This window comes from Parasteatoda tepidariorum, chromosome X1 (assembly GCF_043381705.1).
Source record: "Parasteatoda tepidariorum isolate YZ-2023 chromosome X1, CAS_Ptep_4.0, whole genome shotgun sequence".
Taxonomy (NCBI): Eukaryota; Metazoa; Arthropoda; class Arachnida; order Araneae; family Theridiidae; genus Parasteatoda; species Parasteatoda tepidariorum.
Window position 1 is genome coordinate 54,637,574 of NC_092214.1, and position 27,400 is coordinate 54,664,973.

The window sequence follows — 27,400 nt, forward strand, 5'->3', positions numbered from 1 at the left end:
CATCTGCATTTAGGTATCATTTTCTGTCTTTTTTTCACTAAGTTTGAAATCTTCTGTATTTCAAAAATATACATTAAAATTTTGTAATTTCATAAAACTACTTATATATGGGGGTGCAGAAAAATCTCAGAGTCTGATATTTCCCCACAACACAGTTTTTTTCTTTTGTAATTTCCTCCATAATTGTAGCACTTTTGTTTCCCTTTTAAGTTGCAATAGCTTTATCAACATATTTTTAGAACGCAAAGTTTGCATGTTATTAAAGTTTTTAGATAATAATTTTTTCTAAGTAATTTGATAAGTAATTAGATTTTACACAATTCTTGAATAAACTTACATATATGTTGAAAATAATAGAAATCAAGATATATTTAAATAATAATTATTAATAATATTAATTTATTATACTAAAATTAAGGTCTCACACATAAACTTTACTAATTCAAACTGATAAATAAACAGTTTGACATTCTTGTTATATTTAATAATATATATTCTTTTTATAAAATAAATTGATATTTTATGAGGAATTAAAAATTATGTTGAAACAAACTTTTAAAAAATGTATATTTTAAAATTTATCAATCATCTACATTTCTGTGTTTCTTGTGCCTTTTTTGTCCAAATACTACATTTTTAATTTAACAAGATCTATCAATCATGAGGATGCTGAGGAGTTTAATTTGTTTTTGTTTAAAAAAAGAAAAGAAAAGTCTAGTTTAAAAAAATTTGTATATATCATCCCTAAATAACAACCTTCCTTTTTCCTTATGCATTTTTTTATTAATTGGACAATAAAAATTTCCAGTGCTACCTGAATTTCCCTCGAATATCATTCGTGCGATTAGACATGTTCTGCATCCTTGCTTGTGTGTATATATATATACGTGTGAGAGGCTTTCATGCCATACTCAGACAGTGACACTTTATTATCAGTTTGCTTCAGTCAAATTGATGTTGTAGATCATAAATTCATTCAAAGTATTGATTAATTTTAGAGTACTATATTTCACTTGTAAAACACTATATAATACTTTTAATAAGGAATAAAAATTGAAAATACACAAAATATTCTGCATTTTAATTAATTTGTACAGTAATTTTGTTGTAAACCTTCTGCATTTTAAAGAAATGAGGGTTGGCAGGTTTGATTTTAGAATTAAGAATTAAAAAGTTTTTTCTTTTGTTAAGTATTTTCTCACTTTACAATTAAATTTTTTTAAAATTTATTTTTAATAATTTTTTGCATTACTATCATTTAGTTTTTTTTTTCTCCTTTGAAAGTGTCAATTCTGATGAACTTTTATTTCTATTAAAGTGTGGCACTAGTTCTGGAAATTAATGTCAAGTATGAAACTAAGTTTTGATTAGCACTCATGTATCAGGGATATCGTGATTTTCGCACATTTTGTATAGTTCAGCTTTTAACCCCATAACGGACAGATTTTTTTGTAAAAAAACCGGTCAAAAAAATCAAATTTTTTTCATGTAAAAAAATTTATTCTGCTCCTGGATCAACTTTTCTTTTGGTGGGCAATTTTGATATACTGTGCTTTTGTTCCATGGAAAAAGACTATATTTTATTCTTGAATAAATAAGTGTATTACTTACAATCCTATATAAATGATAAATATGAATAAAAAGATTTTTTTTTTAGCTTTCACATTGTTATCTTCAATTCTCGATTATATTTGAGTGTGAAAAATTATAGCAGCATAAAATACAACGCCGCTCAAATTATTTCGAGTGTGCAAGTTTGGCCTGTTTAGCATGCTCGAATTAACTCAACTCGAGCGCGTAAGTTAAGGGGTTAATAAAATATGATGCTAACATTTTCGTAAATTTCCTAATTTTTAAGGAAACGTTTTTGACTTTTTAAAAAATTTCAAAAATTATATTTTTGGTTTCAGTTTTTACCTTATAATAAAGTTTTACTATATTTTTCAAGAATAAGATAGAGCTATCAAGAATCAATTTAATCTTTATTACTATTCATAATTTAGAATTTAAAATATACTAAACATAAGATTTATTATTTATATTCAGGTTTGTTTACACTCTATCTCAAACAAAAATATTTCAGCCAATTTAAATTTGTAGTACTAGTGTATGGTGATTGCTGATCTGAACAAAACTTTGTACTAAAGGGTTAAGTTCAGCTGAAAATATTTTTGCCCTTATATGATCTCATGGTCATGAGGTTTCAAAAATTCTTATGAACCGTCTAATTGAAACCGTTTTATGCTGATATTGTAAATATCTTATTCTTTTTTTCCAGTTATTAGGCATTTAGTAAAGATTATATTTCTGTATGAAAACTCTTTTCCCTTTTTAATTACGTTATAATGATTGCCTTCAGATTTTTGTAATCTACGAAAACCTTTTTTATGCTGAAGAACTAAAACCGAAAATGTAATATAGTTTTGATATTTATTAGTCTTTATGGATGGGGGGGGGACCTAAAATTTCTATTATGTTAAATATTTAGATATTGTTCAATAGTTAGAAAAAATTAGACCTAATTATTATTTTCTAAAATAAGCTGGATTTATTCCTGTTTTGCTGGCAGTTAATGAATTTTTTTTTTTTTTTTNTTTTTTTTTTTTTTTTTTTTTTTTTTTTTTTTTTTTTACCATAAAAATCTTATTTTTCTTGTACCTTAAGAAAATTGCTTTTGCATCTTCATTAGAGATATAGAATTAAATGTCATATATTTTTATTAATGAATTATTATTTTTTTATTATTTAAAATGAATATTTGATTCTTTGTTAGTCTTTGAATTTTCATTCACATGCATAATCAAATTTTTAAAAATATAAATTTCATACCATTTATATATGCGTGAATAGAATCATGTAACATTTTGAAGTAAAAATGTAAGATGTCTCCTTTGTTTATTTAAATCTCTCCCCAGTCTGACAATGAAGAACACTAAAAAAATAATAGCATCTTGAGTTTAAGCTTATTTATTTAGGACTAAAGGAAATGAATTATTGTAGATGTTAAAGTTGATCATTTTACTTAGTTTTGTTCTTTAGTAGATTCTTGTGAAATTAGAATTTTTTGAATTAGACATACCGTACCTTATTTTCTTACCTTATAGTAATTTTAAAATGAATTAAAAAGCTTTTGTTCTTTTAAATTTTTTCACTTTATTGCACTGAAATGCATATTAAAATGTAAAAAATGAAAAGTGAAATTAAACTTTAATATTTAACATTCAAAATTTTAGGATAAGTTCTACTTTATTGATGATGGACCATATTTGGAATCTTTAGATCATGTTGTTGATTATTATCGTCGTATACCAGATGGTCTTCCAACTAATTTGGTTTGTGCAGTGCCTCCAGGTACGTAGTATGTTTTTTTTAACTGGCCTCCAAAGTTTATGAACCTTTTTTTCCGTGTCTAATTTGAAAATGAAGGAACATAGAAGCAAGAATATTGTTGCAAATGTGTGCTAAAGCAACCTTATTTAGAAGCAAGAATATTGTTGCAAATGTGTGCTAAAGCAACCTTATTTAAATACAAATATGATTTTCAACAAGGAAAACACTTTTGGCAGAGAAATCCCATATCAGAGAAAACCCTACATTATAGTTTTGTTTGGAAATGTGTTGTGAAAAAATTGTAAAAATGTCTTCTTATAAGGAATGTGTCTACTATTTTAACAGTTTATTGCTGACCTTGACTGTATCTGATATTTTATTCTTAATTTCAGTGTTTGACAACTTCATTGGCAGCATTAAAATTGATGATGCTAATGCCTTTACTAAGGGGTGGACACATTCCTTATGAGAACTAGAACACATTTTTGTAACATTTATACAACACATAAAACAATGTTGTTGTTTTTTTTGTTTTTCAAAAAAAAGAAGCTAGTTTACGAAATATGCTTTTTTTGTATTTTTATGTTTGTGTTTAAGCATTTATGTATTGTGTTCTGTAAAGAACTGTTCAGTACACTTCTACTCCAAATTTCTTATTTCTGCTATCATTCATTTTCAAATTAGACAAAGGAAACAGGTTGCATCTTAAATTTTGGAGAACAGTGTGTTTTAAAATAGGCATAACTTTTGTACTGTTTAATTTTATTTAAAGAACTTATGTGATTTTATAATTTTTTAGAAGTTGCATTGAACAATAATCACCAAACCTGCGAAGTGAGTTTTTTAAGTTTATTTCCTTACATTTTATTTTAAGTAAAATTTTATACCTTTTCTATGTCTTTGCAGCATGATTTTCATTTGCTAACACTTTAAGTAACATAGCTGTATATTGTAATACTTCTGACGTTATAATGTATTTAAAAACGTTTGTTGCTTTTTAACAACTTTTTAGATCAAGACCTCTTCATGCAAAACGTTTTTACACGATCATATTCCACATTTAATGTATATATTAAATTTATATGTTAAAAATTGATATTATTACATATGCAAAAATATGTTTACTCAGTCAGAAACTATCTTTCTAATTTCATTTGCTTCCATAAAATTCATATATTTTATTTTGAAATACAGTATTCAGTATTTGATTAGTTATGAAGTGTTTAAAAAATCTTAGTTGAAAAATTTATAAAGAAACTTTATAAAAAATTATAAAGTTCTGGCAAGAATTGAAAGAATACTTTCCTATTTTTCCATGATTTTATTTGGGGTCTTTTTTCCGAGTCTTACCTGAAAAAAACTCTAGCGTTAAAAAATGAGAAATGTGTAGGTGGCAAAAAAAAAACAAAGACTTACAGTATTTTTAGGGGCCAATATGGATGGCACTGAAAAATTGAGACCTCTTGTTATTGGTAAATTCCAAAAGCCACGTTGCTTTAAAAAGGTTAAAACTTTGCCTGTGGATTACGACGCAAACAAAAAAGTGTGGATGACCGCCACCATTTGGTTGGGAGAAAACGGTGTTTAGACAGGCAGTTTGTGAAGTAGAAGCGAAAAGTTGTTTTCATAGCAGACAATTGCACAGTTCATACCAACATCCTACAATTAGCCTCAATAACTTGTTTTCTTGCCTCCCAATGTGACCAGCATTCTCCAACCATTGGATCAAGGAGTTATTCAAAACATAAAAGTGAACTATCGTAAGCTCCTCCTGAAGGACTTTATCGCTGCCATCAACCAAACATAGGAGTTTCACGTTACTGTCTTGGATGCCATTGTACAAAAGTTGGAACATGGTGTCCACCACATGCATAGCAAATTGTTTTCGTCATGCTGGTTTTGTGAGTTCTCTGAATATCGTGGATGACGTAACTGAAGAAGAAGACGATATTCCTCTATTTGTTCTGATGGAAGATCTGAAAAATCGTGGCCATGCCATTGAAGAGGAGGTTGAATATGGTGTGATTGATGAGGAAATTGCCACCACTTCTGAAGCTACAATTTCTGAAATTGTTTCACAAGTTGTGGACCAATGACAGTGATCCTGAGGCTGTAACTCAAGCAGAAGCCTTCAATGCAATATATGTCATAAGAAATTTGTTTACAAACCATAAGGGAGCTGGGGAACATTTTGTGAAGTTAAAAAATCTAGAAAACATTATTCAAAAAATGAAACCAAAATCGAGACAGACCTGCATAAATGATTATTTTAAATAAGGTAAGATGTAATGTATGTATGTACACTTTGAAAATTTGTATGTATGTACACTGAGGAAACAGTTTTATTTTAAATAAAAAAAATTTTAAGAAAATTTAACTTTCTTTATTTTTTTACTAATTCTGTTAAAATTTGTTGGCTTAAATATTTAATTTATGGCCGATCGTTTTCGTTTGTGATACCATTTTTAAAAAATCATAATGTGTGCTATTTACGTGCTCAGTTACGAACTGCTAATGAATCGGTTAAAAGGTCACCCCGCTTATAAGGTCGCTTTTGCGATGTCCCTTAGGGTGGCCTTATATCTATGTCTGACTGTATAACTTAAGTATAACTTACTGAGCGAATTTTGTACTTGAAGCATTCCTGCCTGCTACAAAATGCTATTCACTCCTGGAATTACTTGCTAGGGCACCATGTTTTCCTAAGAATTATTTCTTATGAAAATAGCTTAGCAAACAGTGATTAAAATTTAGTTTTTATCTATTTGGAGAAGATAGTTATAAGGCCCACTTTTCCTCCCATTATGATTATCTAAAAGCAAAAATTAAAACATTTCCGCAATCCATTGTAATCCAGGCGTTCATGGAGATTAAGACTGCACAATTTCATAACCAATAGCACGGTTGTGGTAATGTGCTCGGCATTGCACAGGAGCCACCTTTACTTCTGACACATATCAAAGCTAGTACCCATAGATCTGAAGCTGGGTAGTCTTCAAGCCACTTCTGAAGATTTAACTCCTGTTTTTTATAATGACAGCTCAATGCCTTAAACCACTGAGACATTGTGACTCATTATGAGTACATATTCTCATTACATTGGGAATTTACTCTAAAAAATCAAGAAATCAATAATTTATTTTTCAAATTTTATTATTGCTTGTTTAAAAGGACTCAAGTTGAAAATTTAATTTTTATATTCTTGATGTATATTTTCAAATACTAGTATTTCTCACAGCAAACAATTCCTAAGCCTCCTCCTGTGAAGAACTGTGTTTCAAATGGGGAAAAGTCACCAGAAAGTTGTGCAGTTAATGGAAGTGATGTCCAAAGCTCTTGTCCTGTGTCAAAACCAAATCTTATCTGTCGAGAATCATTGAAGTTAGGTAGGACTTTTCCATTTAATTAACTTTTCTTTCATTAAATGATATAATAATTAAAATCTATGTAATATGAATTTTTATTTTGTTTTAAATTATTTTACATATTTTACTATTCTCTATGACAGTACAAGCAATTGAATCGTAAAATATTCTGATTACAAGACGGATAACTGTAATAATGTGTCATTAAACTTTAATATTTGATAATTTCATGTATAAGTTAGATTTTATTATTTCAATATTTTTGACTTTACCTTGTTTTTATTCTTATTTGATCAAACTTTACATAGTTAATTAAAAAAAAATGTAATTATTTCTTAGTTCAGTTCTTTTTGTTAAAATTTAAAGTTTTAAAAAAAATATGGCCTTCAAGGTATTAATCAAAATGTTTTATTTTTTATCTAGCAAGTGTGCTTATTGAATCTTAAAGTAAATTAGTGAATCTGAGAGTTAATGCAAGATCACAAATGTCGTTTTCCAAAAGATTAAATTTAAAAAGAAGCAATACTGTTTATTAGCTAAGCAACTGAATTCTATCTTTAGTAAGATGAATGGAAAGTCTGTTTCATCAAATCTTTATTATGGCATAATTTTAAAATGCACGCAGTGAAATTTGAATACATTGACTGTGGATGGTGAATCAATTTAGTGATCAACTTCGACAGTTGATCACTAAATTGATAACATATAGTAGGAGATGATTATTTATTTATTTTATTCTTTCTTATTTAAACCATAAGAAGGTATGTTTTGAATGAAGGGGCAACTTTATTTATGAACAAAAATAAAGTTAGTCTTACTTTCATGTTCATAAAGCCGTTCTAATATTATTTTAAACAAGAAAAACTCCAGTTATTTTTGCTGCCAGAGGCAAGCACAAATCAGATAATATAGGAAAAACAATACATTTATTTGAAGTCTGTTCTGCGTCTCAAAATAAACATAGAAGTAATTGGCTCACTTATTTAAATAAAACTTTAATATATTTATAAATATAGACTATATATTTAATATATATAGACTTATTTGTTATTCTTAAAGTCTGTTTAGACAAAAAATAATAATAATAAAAGTTAGCATTTGTATTTTTTTATCAATAGCAATTAAAATTTCTTTCTTGTTTTGGTCAATTTTATTACAAGCTACAATCTGAATTGCCTTAGAATATTACAGTTGGAAGAAATACTTTTGTGTGTGTAATATTGATACTTGCTTTGATGAAAAGAAAGTGTATATATATATACGTGAACCTAAAAGAAACTTCTTTGAAGCCTTTAATAGTTTTTTTTTTTTGTGTGATCAATTTAGAAAAGGGTTTAGGTTAGTTTTGAATGCTTTTTCACCCATTCCATGAAATTTTAGTACAGATAATAGACAATTTTCTGAAAGAGTTTCCTTTTTTTGTCAAATGGTTTCAAAAAATGGTGTAAACAAGTATTAATAATTCTGCCAGACAAATTTAATTGGTTAACATATATGTTAAATGGTTTTATTAACACCAAAAGTTTTGTACTCCTGTTTTTACTAGCTAAAGTTATTCTTAGATAATGATGGTCAACTGAAACTCAACATTGCAATATTTTTAATTTTCATTAAGCTATTAAAGTATCTAATTAAATATTGTTAAAACTTTGTAAATCAAATTACACAAAATCGAATAATAGTGAAATTGCAAGACTGAAACAAAGTTAAATTGCAAGACTGAAAAGAATTCATTGATCAGTAATATAAGTTATTATTTTCAAATAGCAAGTACTTATTTTAATGTTTTTAGAAAGATGTGAATGGTCTTTTCTCTTTCCAGCTTCTCATTCTTTATCTCCTGTGTATTTTCATGCCTTTCCTTATTCTCTCCTTATCTGAAAATATATATCTTCTGCACTTACTGTCTATCAAAGAATTTCTGAGGTATCTATAAAAATAATCAAATTGATGTTTTTTTTGTTTTTTTTTTCTTCTTTGAAGCAGTTTATTACATTTTTTAATTTTGTTGTTTGATTTTACTTAAAACCCCTTTCATTCAGGAAATTGTTCTACTGTTGTAGTATTTTATGTTTAACATTCATTGTATTGTATGTTAAGCATATAATACCATGAATTGCGTGCATTAATATTCATAATTGATGTTTCACATAAGACTTTTAAGTAAAAAGAAAAAGAAAGAAATACTCCATAATTTCGTGATCATCGCCATAATTGTAACAATGTGGTTTTGCATCATGCACAGGCTGCTTTTACTTTTCAGCCAAACTGGTGCCCATGAATCTGAAGCTGGATGGATTTCAAGATGCCGCTAGAGATTAAAAAAGTAAGGCCTTTCCATAACAGATACTAGGGGAATGTATAGCTTAAGGCTAGGCTGCACAGTTTCTTGACCAATGGTATGCTTGTGGCAATGTGGTCAGAATTGTACTCAGGCTGTTTTTATACTCACAGACAAACTGATGCCCATTGATCTGAAGTTATGTGGGCTTTATGGCACCGCTGGGGATCTGACCCCAGTTCTTCACATCAGCAAATCAGGGCCTTAACCACTGAGCCATCTAAGATTAAGTACTTTTTAGAATTTGTAAACTGTGATTTTAGTGGAAACTTTGCAGTATATGCATTTCAGGACTTCATAATAGCATATTTCATGAATTATTTAAGTCAAGTTACTCTGACATTAGTTAGAAATCAAAAAAGAAGGATAGCTTCTTTATCAAAATGGCAGTATCCATCATCATAGCTTATGTTTTTATTAGGGGCCTTTTGTTTTTTAAAATCTTTATAAAATTTATGTTACTGTCAAACTTTGTTAAGATAAGTTTGATTATTAAAATGTCTAATTGGAAAAATGACTACATCTCAATTTATGAACATATAAATATGATCTTGTTATATTTCTGCTATTCAAAAATAAAATGTGTCAGCTTTATTTTTTGAATCAGAGTTATAAATCTTCATTTCAAACATAATAATTTATTCTAGCATTCTTTGTGATGAGTTGATTGATTTTATTTATTTTATTCTCACTTTAGCTGTCTTCCCTTTTTAATTTTCATCTTATTCTGGGTCTTGGTTTAGATTAACATAGATTTCATAACTTTGTGATTGTTCCTTCTTTGTTCTCATTTTCTTTTGTTTCCATCAGACTTAAATTGTTGCACTATTTTATTAGTTACCTAGAAATAACATTAACACTTGACATTATTTAGTCAATTCTAACTCTTCTCCAATTAACTGTGACTTCAGTTTAACCTTCAATGTTGTGATTTTTTACAAAGTAAACCTTTTTCTCTCATTGTTATTTAATAAAAAACAGTGCATAGAACAAATGTGTTCAATCAGCTGAAAAATATTAATAAAAATATTTTATGGCATCCCTCCTCTTCTGAAATTATAATGTAAGATTTCCCTAGTAAAACTGTTAATGTAACTTCTCTTATTTAAATAATTTATTTAAGTAAAAAGTTGCTTTTTTTAAACTATTTAAATAGATTAAAAATATGACTGATCTAACTCAAAACTTCTTTATTTCAGGTCTGTCTGCTGGTGATACTAAATACAATACTATACGATACTAAATACTATACAATATTATACTATACTGTACTGTACTATGCTAAATACTATACTATACTGTACTATATTATACTATACTAATACTATACTATACTAAATACTATACTATACTTTACTATACTATATTATATACTATACTTTACTATACTATATTATATACTATATTATATACTATAATATATTATACTATACAATATTATATACTACATTATACTATACTAAATACTATACTATACTAAATACTATACTATACTATATACTGTACTATACTAAATGCTATACTATTCTATACTATAGATTAAAAATCTAACTCAAAACTTCTTTATTTCAGGTCTATCTGTTGGTGAAGGAGAATTTGGTTCTGTTTTGCAAGGAACGTGGATAAATCAAAACAATACTGAAGTAAGAATCTGAATCAATATTAAACATAACCTTCTCTTTTGGTAATTACATTAGGAAGGCATAGAATTATTGATTATTAAAGTTAACTATAATTGAATTTTTTTAAATTTTAAAATTTTTTATTTTAAATAATGAAATTCAAAATTTTATCAAAGTCAGCCTAATTGTTTCTGAGTAATGAAACTTTAAAACAGTCATATTTTTAAGGTTTCATTCCTCAAGAGCTATTTAACTTGATTCTAACACTTGATTTAAAAAAAATGCTCTACTTCCGCATTAAGAATATTCTTTCAACCTTGTAAGAGACCCATAAAAGATGATTATGCTTGTTTAACTTAGAAAATGAGATACAGGTAACTTTCAGACTTTTATTCAATTTCTTAAAGTGCAAAATAAATAATTTTTTAGCATTTTACATAATTACAAAGTGTTATGAATCTTAATGGCAGATATGATAGACTAGTTTGTGAGATTTTCAATTTCATTTTATAACTTCAATTGATTTGTTAATAATATTTTTTTTTCTTAAAATATAGGTTGCTGTTGCTATAAAAACATTAAGAGATGAACAGATGCAGAGCTGTAGGGAAGAATTTATACGGGAAGTTGAAGTGATGGTTGGGTTAAACCATTGTTGCATTGTTAAACTGCTTGGTGTTTGCCTTGGACCCCCTTTAATGATGGTAAGCATTAGTTAAAATTCAAATTATATGTTTATAATTTATAATATAAATTAAATTTAATTTATTGTAAAATATACTTTGATACTTAACTTTCTACTTATAATATTCTTTATTCATAACGTGTTTCTCTTTTAGCTTATATCAGGGTATAAACTGTGCTTTTCTGAAACAAGATTTGTGTGCATAATAGTTAAATTTAAACTTAGTCTGGTAACTCTTCTACAAGTTCTTCAATGACAAATTTTATTTTACCCCCTCCTTCTTAAAACTTTTTTTTATCTCACAAGTTTTGAAGGCCTTACTATAAGGGGAAAAAGTTTATAATTGCTCCTATCGAAATAATAAAAATTGTGATTTAAAAATGTTTGGCTTGTGGATAAAGAAAAACAATATTTTTATATTTATTTGTTGTACTTCAAGAAATTTAAAGCAATGAAAGTTATAAGCATTCCTTGAGTTCTTAACCATTGTTCTTAAGATTAAATCTATTATGAATTGGGAGTGGAACAAATATATCCATGTTACAATGGAATTTTTATTAAATGTAGTCCCATTGGCAAATTGATCACTATGAAGGTATGTATCATTATGTTCTTAGGTTAACTTTTTAGTTACATTTTAAAATTAAATTTAAGGTGTTTTGATTAATTGGTTAAAAGTACAATTAAACATAAAATATTTATTTCTATTAATGGTATAATAACTCAATTGAACTATATGATTTGCTTAATACTGCAATATAAGTTTTATAAAAAAATTTCTAGCAATGATTTTTGTTAATTGGTAAAAAGCATACCCAATTTTGATTTTGTAAATTAAATAAAAAAGAATTTTAATTTTAAATATTTAAAAAATTTATTTTTCTCTTTAATTATAAAAACTATAAAAATGAAAACCAATTTTTTTTTTCATTTGCATGTCAAAACAAGTATTTGTAAAAAAGATATCTAGAATTTTAACCATATGAAACTAGTTGTGTGAATTTGCATTGCTGAACTGAACCAAAAATTTTTTGGACATCACTATTTTCTACAAAACTTTTTTCTTAAATTTCATATTCTAAAGAGTTCAAATCAAGTTAATAGCTATCAAAATAATTAAAGCAAATTAGCTAATCAATACATTATTTTTCATATTAACTATCATAAATTAAAGCAATTCTAAAAAAAAATGATTTTTAAATTGTTTAAGCAATGTGTTTTAAAACTGAAAATAGATGAAAAAAATTCTTTGCTTATAAATGCTGGTGTTAGAAAATATTTATTATGCATGCACCAAAAAGAATGTGATAATTAATCTTAAAATCCTTGTATTATGTACGTGCTTTTATTATTTATTTTTAATACTACAGGTGCAAGAATTAGTTCCAATGGGTTCACTTCTAGATTATGTGTTAGATCATTCTACTGAGATCCACTTACAAGATATGCTGATATGGTCTGCTCAAATTGCTTGGGGGATGACTTATTTAGAAAGTAAACGTTTTGTTCATCGAGACTTAGCTGCAAGAAATATATTATTGTCCTCCAAAACTCAGGTTGCTACTTTTTTAATGCTCAATTTGCATTTATGTAAATGTAATTAGTTTTAAGCGTATTTATCATATTTATGTACTGCAAAGAAAGAAAATAGCTAAATTCCTTTATAAATTAAGAAACTAACTTGCTTTTAAAAATTATGTTTAATATGGTAGAGCTTATTTTTGAACTATAAAAATAAGCTCACTGGACAAAAAATCATTAGGTTTCGTTAGATGATGATGCAGTCAAGTGACGTGCTCAACTGCGTTTGCACTGCCTCACCGTGGTCAAAGGCAAGTAGCTATCTGTGAGATATTTTTATTTATTTTAATCGGAAATTGTGTGTACATATGGGTAAGTGTAAAGATGTGACAGAGTGGCAAAAAGGGGCAATTGTGTTTGGCCGTGCCCATGGTCATATGGCGAATGAAGTTGCTGGATTTGTTGATATTTCAATGCGAACTGTTCAACGTGTCTACAAGCAGTGGTGTAATACATGTGGTCACAAAAGACGACGTCAAAATTATAGTTGGGAAAAAAATCCAGCATCGAAGGGACTTGTCAATCAAAATCGCTTCCAAACCCAACTGGAATTGCTTTAGATAGTAAATGAAGGTCCATCCCAACCTGTTAGTGAGAGACCATTGTAACGGGAGCTGCATACAATGAGCATTTGGAGTCGAACACCTCGTAAGAGGCCATTGCTCAAACAGACACATAAAGCTGCACAACTTCAATGGGCTAGAAGTCACTGAACATGGACAGTTGCTGACTGGCGGAATGTAATATGGTTTAACGAATCACGTTTTTGCCTTTATTCAAATGATGCACGTCGTCAAGTGCACCAAAGACCAGATGAAGAATTTCATACTGATTGTGTGTAAGGTCAGGTTCAAGCCGCAGGTGGGTCTGTCATATTTTGGGGGTGTTTTTCTTATTATGGATTGCGCTTCCTCACTGAGGTGGCCACTAACATGAACCAACATGCTTATTTGAGCATTCTGGATGATCAAGTGTTGCCTTTCAGTAAACATCTTCGTGAAGAGTAATGCTGTCAATACCCCTATTTTTAAAGATGACAACCACAAAGCTCATTGGGCTGGAAGAATATGTGACTGATTTTATGAACACTCAGACACTGAATTAAATCTCCACTAGCCTGAAAAATTACCTGACTTGACCCCCATTGAAAAATTGTGGTGCATGTTGGAGCAACGGGTAAAACGCAAAAATCAGCATTCTCGCAATTAGGTGGATTTGCGCTATCAAATCTTCATCGATTAGCTTAAAACTGGATTCGGCATACCTGCAAAACCTTGTAAACTCACTTACTAACCGAATCCAGGTGGTGTTACACATTATTAAATGTTTTTCATGATTTCTCTATGGTTTGCTAATTTTTTGTCCAGTGTACTTATGATTGCTAAATGGGGTGGGGAATCTTTTAATGTAAATGAAAAATGATCTAATGTTAAATTTTATATTGTGTTTTAATTCTACATAGATCTTATTCAATATTACGTAAGAGATAGCATTTAAAGATATATTTAGCTGTAAATCGCTCATAAAAGATCTGATCAGCTATTTTGTGCTTAAATATGTTGGCTTTGATAGTTTTTTCTAAAATGTTTCAAATTTCTTTTTCCACATAAGTATTTAAATTTATAGCCTCTCAAATTTAAAATTTTCTTGGATAAAAATTATTCAATTAAGACTTAGTTTGTCTTGAATTTAGAAATTGAATGGTCAGCCTTAATAACATTTTTCATTAATTGCTGTGACACTTATAGGTAAATTATCAAGGTCAATGTTTTCATACAGAAATAACTTTTTAGTTGTTTATATATATCAAAAAGTAATTTACCATTATGAATAAAATAAAAAATGATTTGTTAGAAGTTTTTTTTTTTTTGTCAAATAGCCCTCAAAATTTACAGAAAAAAATGAGTTATTTTTATTTAAAAAATTTGTATGTTTTAATACATGATATATTTATTTATGATAAATTATCACAACAACAAAAACATAATGTAAGGGAAAATGATTTACAGCAGAAGAGCAATTGAGCTTTTGTTTTAATTTTTAAACTTTCTCAGTTTAAGTAGTTATTCTTTTACAGAGGTGTGCATATTTTTTCAGACAAAGCAAAAAACATTCAATTCTTAATGAATCAATTAATTGGTGTTTTAATCTAATCAAAATAATTCAGTAAATATTTTGAAGAAAATTATATTCATACACATTTTCTATTGATTTTTGAATAAAAGATTTGTTTTTAATAATGTTATACACAATAATACAAAATAAAAAAGTTAGCTTAATTAACTTAATTCAAAAGAAGACAATATTTTAATCTAAAATCTTACTCTAAATTTGAATAGTATAAAGAATTGAGATAACTTTTTTATGCCAAACTGCTATTTTCTTTCTAAGTTTCAAGCATTTTTTGACTGATATATTTTTATATTTGTACTACATACTTTTTGCACTTTATTAGGCTAAAATAAGTGATTTTGGATTATCAAGGGCTCTGCGATCTGGTAGTGAATATTACAGAGCCAGTACCGGTGGAAGATGGCCTGTAAAATGGTAAAATCTGCTGTATATAGAATTTTTTATTAATAATTTCATTTCTCTGTAATTAATTTTATTTTTAAACAGTTCATTAAAATTAAAAATTCCTTGTATTCAATATATTAAATAATTATTAAAAGTGTCAAAATGAATGCAAAATTCAAAAATCTCCATTAATTTTCATTACTGTTCATAATTGCTGTTTGAATGTTATCAAATAATTTTAAGACGTTTTCTTTTGTTATGTATTTTTAAACTNATTAAAAATTCCTTGTATTCAATATATTAAATAATTATTAAAAGTGTCAAGATGAATGCAAAATTCAAAAATCTTCATTAATTTTCATTACTGTTCATAATTGTTGTTTGAATGTTATCAAATAATTTTAAGACGTTTTCTTTTGTTATGTATTTTTAAACTTTATCTACTAGTGTTTTAGAAGTGTATTTAATTGGTTCTTTCAGATGTTGAAAATTAACTTTTATTTTTATCATAAAAATATTTGAGATCGAAGAAATGTTTTCTTACTTGCATAATTTGACCGTCTATATCATCACACTATTACTTGAATATAGTGAAAACACTGGCTTTAAAAATCAACTATTTAAAGTTGGTTTACTAGAATTGATAAACTAAACTACAAGTTGTTGTTTGTGTACTTTTTTTTATTTTGTATTTTAATTTATGCACTAAATGATCAGTGTAAATAAAGTTTATCCTTTGAATGATTGAAATTATGCATGAAAATCTGATCATAAGGAAGTAAGCTTGTATTGTGGATCAATGGAAGTTATTAAAATGATTTAAAACTATATCAGAAAAGTTTTAAATACTCTAATAACAAGTTTTATTTATTTAGGTATGCTCCTGAATCTATAAACTATGGTACCTTTTCTCACGCAAGTGATATGTGGAGTTATGGCATCACATTGTGGGAAATAATTACTTTAGGAGAGCCTCCTTATGGAGATATGACTGGCACTGAGGTTGTAATCTTGATTATATAATAATCATTTGTTTGACATATTAAGAAAAAGTCTAAGCAAAATAAATCTAACTGCAAGGTTGATTATATTAAAAACTAAACTAAAATGTCATGTTATTGAAGTATCTATGATTTTAATTTACTAAAATATGCATGGTGAAACTACTATTGCAGTTTTCATTTTTTTAAGCTAGGAATACTATGTTTTTGGAAAAATAAGATGATGAAAACTTGTAAAAAGATTGGTCATTCATTTACTTTATGAAAATAAAATATTTCCTACTTATAAAAGACAACATTTTTTTTTAGCTTAATCAAGGTTTGGTACTTAGTGTCCCTTTTGTATTGATTCAATGCAGACAACAATTTTTATTATTTTAATTAAGAAACACTTTTCTTTCAAAAATAAAAATAATTTATCAAGCAACACATCTCTTTATTGCCATCAATTTTTCTCTTAAATTATTCAAGGAAAAACAGTTATTGTCTGGGAAGTTGTACAAATTTTCCCAGGACTCTTAAGATTTTTGTACAATATTTAATGTTGTTATTATAATTCAGAAAAAAAAATGTTTTTAAACTAATCATTAATTCTTATTGAAGTTGTTTTTCTTTAAAAAAAAAATTTTTCTTTTGTGGTTACAAAAATGGAGAAACATAGGTGTCAACTGCCGAATCCTTCTATTGTTATTAGTGATTGCTGTTTGTTTCCAGTTAAATAATAATTTATTATTCATAGTAATATTACTTTTATAAAGTGTAATAGTTCAGCATAAATTAAAAATTTAAACTAATAAGTTATATATAGTTTCTATATTTCTGTTGCAACATGGTGTCAGGGAAAAACTGTGTTTTTGGAGTGAAACATTTTATCCACCCTTAAGTCTTTGAACACACATACAAATGTTGATGTCTGCAGTTCTCATATATGTCACACCCTCCGTTAAATAATTAGTGGAGAAACACCATTGGTATTAATTGCATGTAATATGCAGAGCTATCTGATGTCTGGAAACATTTATGTTTAATCAAGTGTATAATATATCTTTATATATATCACATGCTCCATTAAATTTTATGTAGGAAACACCATTGGTATTAATTGCATGCTAGAGGCAGAGTTATCTGATTTCTGGAAAAGTTTATTCAATGGTTATAACAGACATCCTGAACCTTAAAATGCATATCTAGGAAACAAAATTATGAGAAAAAAAATTGACAGTGGCCTAAATAATTCAAAAGCGGAAGGTGATTGTTGATATGTGCTCCAAGTCAGCATAAACTGAGAAAAGTTCTGAAAAATCACACCATACTTATTACTCTCTAAGAGTTTCAACCATAATCGTCATCTGTAAAAATGCTTATCTATTTGGTTTTCATGGTCATGTTACCACTCATAAGCCTTTGATCACAAAGTCCAAGCACATTGGCAGATTAATTTTATACAAAGCAAGCTAATAGTGAATTGTAGATCAGTGGAAATGGATCTTTTACCATTGAGATGACATGGCCTGGCTTCTGTTTGGAGAAAGTCTGTCACAATGAATTGTTTTATTATAAAGTTTAAGGGAGATAGAATTATGATCTGTTCTTTCTGGTTTGATCTTTGTTCTCTTAGTTCAAATTCATGATAAACTGAATGGCAATTCCTTGGGCACTATTTTGAACAACACTGCATTTGCTACTTTGGTGCAGTTTTACAGATTGCACCTATGCTACTCAATTGGACCAGCCTGTCCAGATCCCAGACTTGAACCCTCTGGAGATCTTCTGATATGAGTTAGATCATGTAATTAAGAAGTTAAATAGAAATCTAATATCATTGAAGGAACTTAGAAGTTTTCTTTTAGCAGAGAAAGAAAAAAGCTAGCTGTCATACAAGAACTTAATGTAGGTGTAACCGCTTTTTGAATAGGCTCTACCAATTAAGCAATGTGAATAATATTTTTTCCTATCACAAGTGTCTAAATACTTATTGGTTGATTGTTTTGATTCTCTGCTTATTTCTTATGACATTTTATTGAAAGTTGTATTTGAAGTGCATATTTATTTAAATTTATGCTGTCATATTTTAGGTTATTCAACTAATAGAAGCTAATAATAGACTTGAAATTCCTGAAAGTTGTCCAGTCAGCATTAAAAGTATAATACAACAGTGTTGGTTATATATGCCAGAGAGGAGGCCTACTTTTAAAATGCTCTACAAAAAATTTTGTTCAGAGCCTGAATATTGCTGTATATGGGAGTTTATTAAATGAGTGATAAATTTAAAATTGTATTATTATTATTATTGCAATAATTGTGATTACTTTTAACATTGGTTGTAATTTACTGCATTACCATTTTCTTGCATCATCGCATGTAATGAAATTTATTTTGTGCTTACTTAAGCTTCTTTAAAGGGTAATTTATTAAATTGTAACTCTGTTAATGTAACTAATGCTATTAACTTAAATGGCCTTTTTATTGATAATTGGTGTTGTTAACTCTCCATACTTACTATAAAATCACTTTAAAATAAATATTTTCAGGACATAAAAATTTGCCCATTGATGAGGAGTGTTTCCTTAGTAACATTTAATGTGCAAGAAACATTAGAAGTTTTTTTTTATTTACTTGAAAAGAAAAAGAAGACTTAATATTTTTATAAATTTTTAAGAGGGAGCAATTTTATTTTCTGTAACGAATTAATTGTCACATTTTTGTAATGTTTAATGAGAAATCTAAAGAATTAGTGTGTTACATTTGTTATCAATTTTGTGCAGTCAATATATGGTTAGAAACCTAATTGCGAACTCATCAAGATCCTAATATATGCTTGCTTTGCATAATAATTTTCTTGGCAATGCTGATTTGTTATATTTTAATTAAATTAGGTCACATTCTGAAAGCACATAAGCATTAAAATTCACGTGTAAAACCTCTATATTTATGCTATTTTTAAATAAATTTTTATTGTGACATTTTTTGGTCTTGTAATATTCTAAGAATGTGACTTGAAAATTAATTTTTTTAGGCTTTACTCCAAAGTATAGTAGAAGCAGTTGCAATACTTATGTGTCAGATAAATGGCTACTATGATCTAATATAATGAATAAGTTGTTACTACGTCCATTTAAAATTATTTATCAATCAGTGAAAGAAGCGATGGAGTATGCTGGTCACACAATTTAGTACGAAAGTGCCATTACAAGAGATCTCTCTACCCTCTTATTCGACCAAAAGCACTTCTTTGGAAGAGGAAACACTTTTAGTTAATTTTCTAAAAAATAATGCAGCACTGAGGCATTTAAAAAACTGATGTTGTCCTTTGAACAGCTTTAATGCCGTATAGAATCATAAGTTTCCTTTCCTAATTTTGTCCTTAAGCAAACACTCACTCGTGCAAAATTTTTGTATACAAGAAACACTAATAAAAGTGTGTTGTTTATATCAATAAAGTAGAAAACAACTGTGATACTCAAATTATTATCTCAATTCAAAGAAATGAGTGTAAATTTTACTAGTAAATGCATACTCCCTTTAGAAGTCTGTTAAATAGAATGCGGTTTTACAGCATTCATTTTATATATCCTCATTATGTTTAAATATTATGAGTATTAAAGCTCAATGTTTTAGAGAAAATAATCAAAATGAAAAGTCAATTAAATAATCTACTCACTATATAAAAATAATATCTTTGTACGAATTTCTATCTATCTTTGTACTTTCATCATAAAAACAGTTTCTTCTTGAGTTTTTATTATTGAGAATTAGTTGTTTTGTTAATATTACATTGTGTCAGAATAGTTCAGTGAATTCATCTTATAAGCTTTTATCTTGTGACTAAGCAGTTTTTATACTGAGTGACAAATTAAATTTCTTTAATGTTGTTTCTTTATTTGTTGTTTGTAATAGTAGGGTAATTTTATAAGATAATACTTACACTATACTTGGTGGTAGAAGACCTACATAAATTTTTAATTAAAGAACTTTAACTTTTTATTGAGTACTTACAAGCTTTCATGTGTGTTTTGTTTGTTAAATGTGCTGTTTACCGATCAAATCTAAAGGATCACATTAGTTAGTAAATGTTTTTAATATGTTAGCCTAAAAATGGCTTTTCTGCGCAATGTTAAAATTTTGTATTTAAAAAATGAAAGTTAAGATAATTTTTTAAAAAAGCAAAACGCAATTATAATTGAAGGGCTTAGTAGATAAAATAGGTATGTATTGTTCTAACCTTAAAGTTTTCCTAATTGATGTTTTTGCTTATCTCTGTTTTTGAAATTTAGTGAAACTATACTTATTTGTGTTGAAATGGAAATTTGTGTAGAAATAGTGTAAAAGAGTGTTTTGAGACTAATCTAGTGATCTCTACTCTAACATTTATTGTCTAATATGAATTGTTTGTTTAGTGTATGGGGAATCCTTGAATCATCTTTTATAGCTTACTCTACAAAAACAACAGCTTTTGTTAGATTTACTTGGTCTTTTTTTTGTAATAATGCAAATAATTAAAAAATTAACTAAAGTAGAGAATATTTAGTTGTATCTTTTTATTTTATAACTTATTGTTAAGCAAAATTTTGCTACATTTTAATTATTTGTTATTAAATGTGAAAGTTTAATGGAAAAAAAAATTTTTTTTTGAAGTTAATAAATTTGAAAATTATAAAATATTTTTGCTTAAAAATGATAAGCAGTTCAACTATATAATATTTGATGAACTTGATATCCTTCTTCTAATACTTATAAAAATTCATAATGTAAAGGGAAACACGAAAAAGTAGTTGTATAAGAGGGGAAAGGATTAAACAATTTAAAATGTGTACTTCATTTAGCTAGTAATAAGCAAGTATCGCTTTGTTTTAAAACTAAGCTTGCTCAATATTTTTATTAATGAGAAATTCTGTCTGCTCACCCCTTCAATTATTAGTGTAGAAATGTATATTTTTTCCAGTAATAAATATGCATAAAACTAAGCATGCTTTTAAGAACTATATTTGTGTAATTTTATTCTTGCCATGTGAATTTCATTTACAATAATGATGTCATATTTTTGTAGTTTTTTTAAAATGTGTCAAATGTTCTCTTGTTTTTACTTGTTGTTTAAACAGAGTTTATGTAGAGGCTGTTTAATTATTGGAAACTTTTATTACTAAAAAAATATTTAGTCATTTTTATATGTTTTTAGGTAAATAAATCAATGTTTATTTGATATATATATATTCAGNATATTGTTAGAAACTGGGGTTTTATGTTTGGAATGGATTATTTATATTAAAGAATTGATGCATTCTTTATGATTGATTTTTATGTACATAATTTGTGAAAATATATAGTCTGGAATTTGTGTATATACATTGTTGTTTAATATAAAAGGTGTTGTTTACCTAATTGCTTGTATTTTTTTTATTTGAATTAGTTTAGGTTTTATAAGATTTACTGAAATTGTTTTAAGTTATCAGCTTTGACAAAAAATTTTGAAGTATTGGTTTTGATAAGTTTTTTTTCCTAGTACACTGCAGAGCTTCCTTCTGAATTTGCGGATAACTTTCTCACTTATACAAATTCAATTAAAATGCATTTAAAATAAAAAATAAACATTTGAATCTCATTAAAACTTATAATCAGAACTTTTAGAACAGTTTAGATATTACTTGAATAACTTCAATTAAGCATATTTTTATCCTACTAAAATTTAAAATAATTTTTCCTTTTCAAAATTTGAATTTAAAAGCATGATTCCATGCTTTAAACACATACATAATAAGTTCTTTTTTCAGTCAGTTAATATATTGTACTATTATTTTTTTTATCGCAATTTGTTTTAAGAGTGTAACCATTCAACTTGTTTTGTTACCATATAAATTTTGTTTTGAAAATTTAGATTGGATCAGATTGAAGCAACTCTTAACATTTAGCATCCATAAATAATTATTAAACTACTACTGTTTATTAATTTCAATGCACCCTTTAAAATTTTGTTTTATCATCCTCTGTCCCTTAGTGCCATCATATGCAATGAAATAATTTGTTTTAAGATTCAACTTCTAAAATACTCAAAATCGACTCTCTTTTTAAAATTATGAACAATCATACCTTTGATGTTGAAATAGATTTATATAAAATTACATTATATTTTTTTGTCTTAAATTTTTTTTTGTCAAACATTACAAAAGATAACGTTTAATTACGAATTAAACTTTTTTTCTACTTTAAAGACCAGGGCATGATTACAACTGGACAGTCAAATCATTATCTTAAAGCCTCCCAGAGCAGCCGAAATTATTTTATTAAACTCAATACAAAAATTCAAGTGCTTTTTTCCATTCATCTATTTTCAAAATATATTTATTGTATGTTATGTTCATAAAAATAATTTTTCTGAATTTTAGATTAACAATCGACTAATATACACTCATGGACAAAAAAAATTAGCGCACCAAGCTAAGGTGCATGTGACGACTAACATTTTAATCACACTTATTGTAGTTATATTTGCAATTAATTTTTATTTTATAATTGTTCTTATATAATTATAATCAATCAAAAACATTCCAGGTAGGAAGTAAACTTGAAATACATCTGAACTGTTAAGGGTAAATGCTAGTACAGGTTCTTCTGATACGAATGTAAGCCCTTCTTCAACTAGTGCAAAACATTCTTATACTGGTGCAAATGCATATACTACAAATACTAATGCTAATTTCACCAACACCCAATTTATCAACATTAACTCCAGACTTATTGGATAAACAGCTTCAAAGTCTGGTAATTTTTTACTTAATAATACCCCTTTACAATTAGACTACAAAAAAAAAAGAGTGGAAAATAGTATTGGGCAATAAAAAGGCAAGTGATAATATATTAGAAAATCTCATTATAGTTCCTCAGAATAAATGGGGTATGTGGTGTAAAGCATTACAGCATGCTTAGAGTTTGTGCCCAAATTAGAATTGCTCTGATTTTTAATTAAAAAAAGAATTGAACTTTAAAACTCGCCAAAAAAAAATAAACTAGTTAGCCACTTTTCCAATTTTGTTTATTATTAATGTATTCAGAAATGGCTAGAATGCATCTACAACCTTCTGAAACAGTTCCAGTTTATTAAAAGCTTACAAATTTCAATGAGTTTGCTCTCATGAGATCGAAATACTCGAGAACAGTTTTATTTTACAGTTAACCCTTTTCTTACGGTGTTTCATGTTTTACCATCACATGTGGTCCACATATTGTAACAGCCGTAAGCAAAAAGTTAAAGACAAAGCTGGGAAAGAGTTTTTATCTAACTATGCTAAATTGTGCAATTCTTGTAAAGAAATAAAGGGTGTAAATTTAGTGAAAAGGAAATTTTGCTTAAAACTAATCCTCTCTTGTAACCCCTTAAAGAGATAAGGATAATTTTGAAATAATAAATTCTTTCATTGATTTGTGCAATGTTAAAATTTCTAATGCACTAAGAATTGCAGATATATACTCGTACATATGAAAATAGCATTTTTAAAATATAATAACTTGATTTACTTAGTTCATATAATAAAGAATTATAAGTGATTTTTATTGTATTTCTAGAGGACAATGATTAATCAAATTTTGTATGGTTTTTCCTTTTTCTTACTTTGTTCACGGTTTACTCAGTAGCAATCATTATGGCCATTAACAGCATAAGTCATAATGTCTTGGTATTTAACAAAAATCTTACTGATATATAGCGAATTACCTCATTCTTACGGATATTAGGAGCGGTTACCTCATTCTAGCTGATTCTTTAAAAATGACCTCCTGAAATGGGGACCCCACTTCCCCCTTACATTTATCACTTGTCAATAATTTTGTTACTATGAGGAAATGATGGTGTGAAGTTTTTATATTGCTTATAATTTCCAAATCATTTTCAGCGTATCATTTGCAGAAGTACGGAATCCATGTGGAAGATACCGGAAATTCAAATCACATTAAAGAAAATTACATTTAAATAAAACCAGTAGTTCAACTAATGAAGGCGCAAAAGGTAACAACAAGCCATATCATTATTTCTCTGCTTTTAGAAACTGTGTAATTTTTGTATATTTTATAAAATTTGACACTAACAGAAACAGATGGAAAAGTGACTGATTGTTTTTTGGCAAATCCGTCATTCAATTTTAAAGGTTTAAAAAAATCAGAAAAGTGATTGGAATTAGTGATTTCTTGCTCACTTTCAATACGCCGAGACTTTTCACGTAGATGTTTATACAGAATTGACGTCACTCGCAGCCACGCCCTTTTTTTAGGCGAATCCAAATTTTAAGCGTTAATTGAATAGTAACTAGCATTAAATTATCCGGATATTATAGAAATAGCTTTTAGAGTACCTGATTACTGATTTTCAATTGTCAAAATGATCAATTTGAAGAAAGGGTTACTTCCCTACTGTGTCGATTTTACCTGCATTGTCATTCCAGGTTATATGGCGAAAGATTGCAGAGCCATCGATTGGACATACACTGACGAGATCAAATTCGAATTTTGCTGCTGATCAACAGCAAACTGTTGATTGAGGTAAATCTTGACTACCCCAGAGGTTATTGTTGATTTGTCGCATTTTTGAAACCGAAAGGTACGGTACTGTGAACACGGATAAAGTCGAGAAAAGTGAAACAGAAAAATTCGTGAAATGACGAATATTTGAGACGAATGTTTTGTTCATGTTGTAGCCGATATTTATTCAAACCATGGTTATAACCACTTAAAATCCCCTCTATACTTAATCTTAGGTAAAAGGGAGATTAATTAGAGGCGTTTTTAAAGCTAATTTCTAATAAAAAATAATTCCACTCATAGTTAATCGTTTCAAATTAAAATTTTAGTTCCGCCTCCGTTAAATAAGTTGCTTTTAAAAAAGAACTAAATCAAAAGTATTTAAATTTTCTTGCATTGTTTCTACCACTTTTAACCAGATAAAAAATTAGTAATAGAGTTGAAATACAGCTAAGCAGAAATCAGCTAACTACCATAATATTAGCTTGCAGATGGAGTAGACAGGCATGAAAGTTATATTTATCAGTAACGTTGAATATCGCGTCCTGTCCAACTAGATAAAAGGCACAATATTTAGTAGTTTTTTTACTTTCCATTTAGGTCAATCAACGTTTAAAAAGAAATGTTTTTAAGTGGTCACAAAATGTAAATTATTCTTATTTATTTTTTTAAAGTAATTTTTCCACACCACTGCATGTCAAAATATCTTAGAAAATGCACCTTTATTTTGAGATTTAAAATCGTGCAGTCTAAAATCAAGACAAAATGTAAGTATGAACTTGTGGGGAAGTTTAATCTTAGACTATGTCAACCTTCATCTATCAAATGGTACATCATACTAGAATCAAGTTAACGTGTCTTATATACTAGCGATTTTTTGTTGTTGTTATTATTCTTAATTTTTGTTTAATGATCATGAGACTTTATTTACTTCACCGGATTTTTTTTTTTTAAGCTGTTTATTTTTTTTAAGCAAATCAACTGTTTAATGTGGATCATCCATCAATATTCGCCAGTTCTTCAGGATGCAGTAGCGTTTTTAAAAAAATTGCTTAAGGGTGCTTATTTTCGTTTTTAAAAGCCCTTGAAGGTGCTTTTTTCATTGGGTGTTTCTAAAAAGTGCTTAATTTTTCCTTTTTCAAAATGAGATTTTTCCTTTACTATGTTGATTTTCGCTACGAATTATGTTCGCATTGTTCTACTCAACGTTTTCACAATTAATTCAACCACAATCTATTTCGGCGTACTGTCAGTCCGTGGCGTATGAAAACGCCATTCGTTTTACACGATTCAAAATTTCATGATTTTTGACAATTGTCAAAAACAATGCCAAAAGGTTTTTGTTTTGACATGACGGTTAAAACAAGGTAAAACAGTCAATTGTCAAAAACTTTCCAACCCTGCCTAATCATGATATTTTTTTTAAAGTGTTTAAAAATATTTTTTGAGTGCTTGAAAAGCGCTTAAAAGGTGCTTATTTTTTGTTGAATAATTTGGCTACGCACCCTGTTCTTATCACATCCGCAGATCACCATTGTGAGGATTTAATTTTTGACTGTGTCAACCTTCATCTATCAAAAAGTACTTTAAGATAGAATCAAGTTAACATGTCTTATATACTAGTGATTTGGTATTTAATATTTGTAGTGGTAGTTACACCACAAACTCATATCAAGTGAGAATGTATTTGGCCATCCTTGAGATAAAAGGATAATTTTTACTTTTAAAATTCTTATAAGGAGCGCAAGAGGCGAAAAAAAATCTAAAATCTGTATTAAGTGTTTGATTGAGAGAGGTAGGATGTCCTTTCACAGAGATTTCTTCCTAACATTCTAACAACAAGGTGCACGTGAGTGAATGTAGGAAAAAAAGTACTAGTATGGGGGAAAATATTTTAAATGAGATTGGAGCGCCTTTTCGCCGTTTCATTAATATGAAAAAATATTTGAAAATCTATTTTTAAATTAATAAATTAAAAAATTTAATTTTATAAAAATAATAACATATCTCATCAATAACATCTAAGCAAAAAGTTATTGAAAAAAATAACATCTTCCATTTAAAAAAAATTAAAAAGAGTTCATGCTTTTAAAAAAAACAATAAAAAAATTATTTAAAATCAAAAATAATTTTTTTGCAATTTTTTTTAAAGGAATTAAAATAATTCTCCTCTATTATAAAAAAAGAACGAAAAGAAGTAAGTTCGGCTCAACATGAAATTTTTCTTATCACATCCGCAGATCATTCTACAGAATTTTTCCTGTTAAGGTACCTTTTTTTTCTTTCAGGGACGTATTTTACCCAACCCTTTTTTTTAAATGGATCCTTTTCACTGAGACTTTTTTTACCATCTTCCCAAGTGAACAGTTGTTTTACTACATTGGCTAAAGTGGGTGAGAGGCCAGGACCTCGTGGAGTGAATCTCTTGAGCTATGTCGCATGAGCTTCAGGAC

General features: G+C 27.8%; 1 protein-coding gene across 3 annotated transcripts in view; it reads left to right on the forward strand.

Annotated features, from left to right (window-relative positions):
• LOC107450098 (tyrosine-protein kinase HTK16) overlaps positions 1–20,075 on the forward strand; it is a 33,216-nt gene extending 13,141 nt beyond the window's left edge. For 2 of the 3 annotated variants that reach the window (XM_043042133.2, XM_043042134.2), the window contains exons 10-18: positions 3,234–3,351; positions 4,130–4,164; positions 6,557–6,716; positions 10,609–10,679; positions 11,216–11,362; positions 12,714–12,899; positions 15,380–15,471; positions 16,317–16,443; positions 18,518–20,075. In XM_043042133.2, coding sequence (XP_042898067.1) covers positions 3,234–3,351; positions 4,130–4,164; positions 6,557–6,716; positions 10,609–10,679; positions 11,216–11,362; positions 12,714–12,899; positions 15,380–15,471; positions 16,317–16,443; positions 18,518–18,700 — 1,119 coding nt within the window. In that variant the 3' untranslated portion in view covers positions 18,701–20,075. The remainder of the gene's footprint in view (positions 1–3,233; positions 3,352–4,129; positions 4,165–6,556; positions 6,717–10,608; positions 10,680–11,215; positions 11,363–12,713; positions 12,900–15,379; positions 15,472–16,316; positions 16,444–18,517) is intronic. The other variant, XM_016065823.4, reaches the window with a different exon arrangement.
• The last annotated feature ends 7,325 nt before the right edge of the window (positions 20,076–27,400 follow it).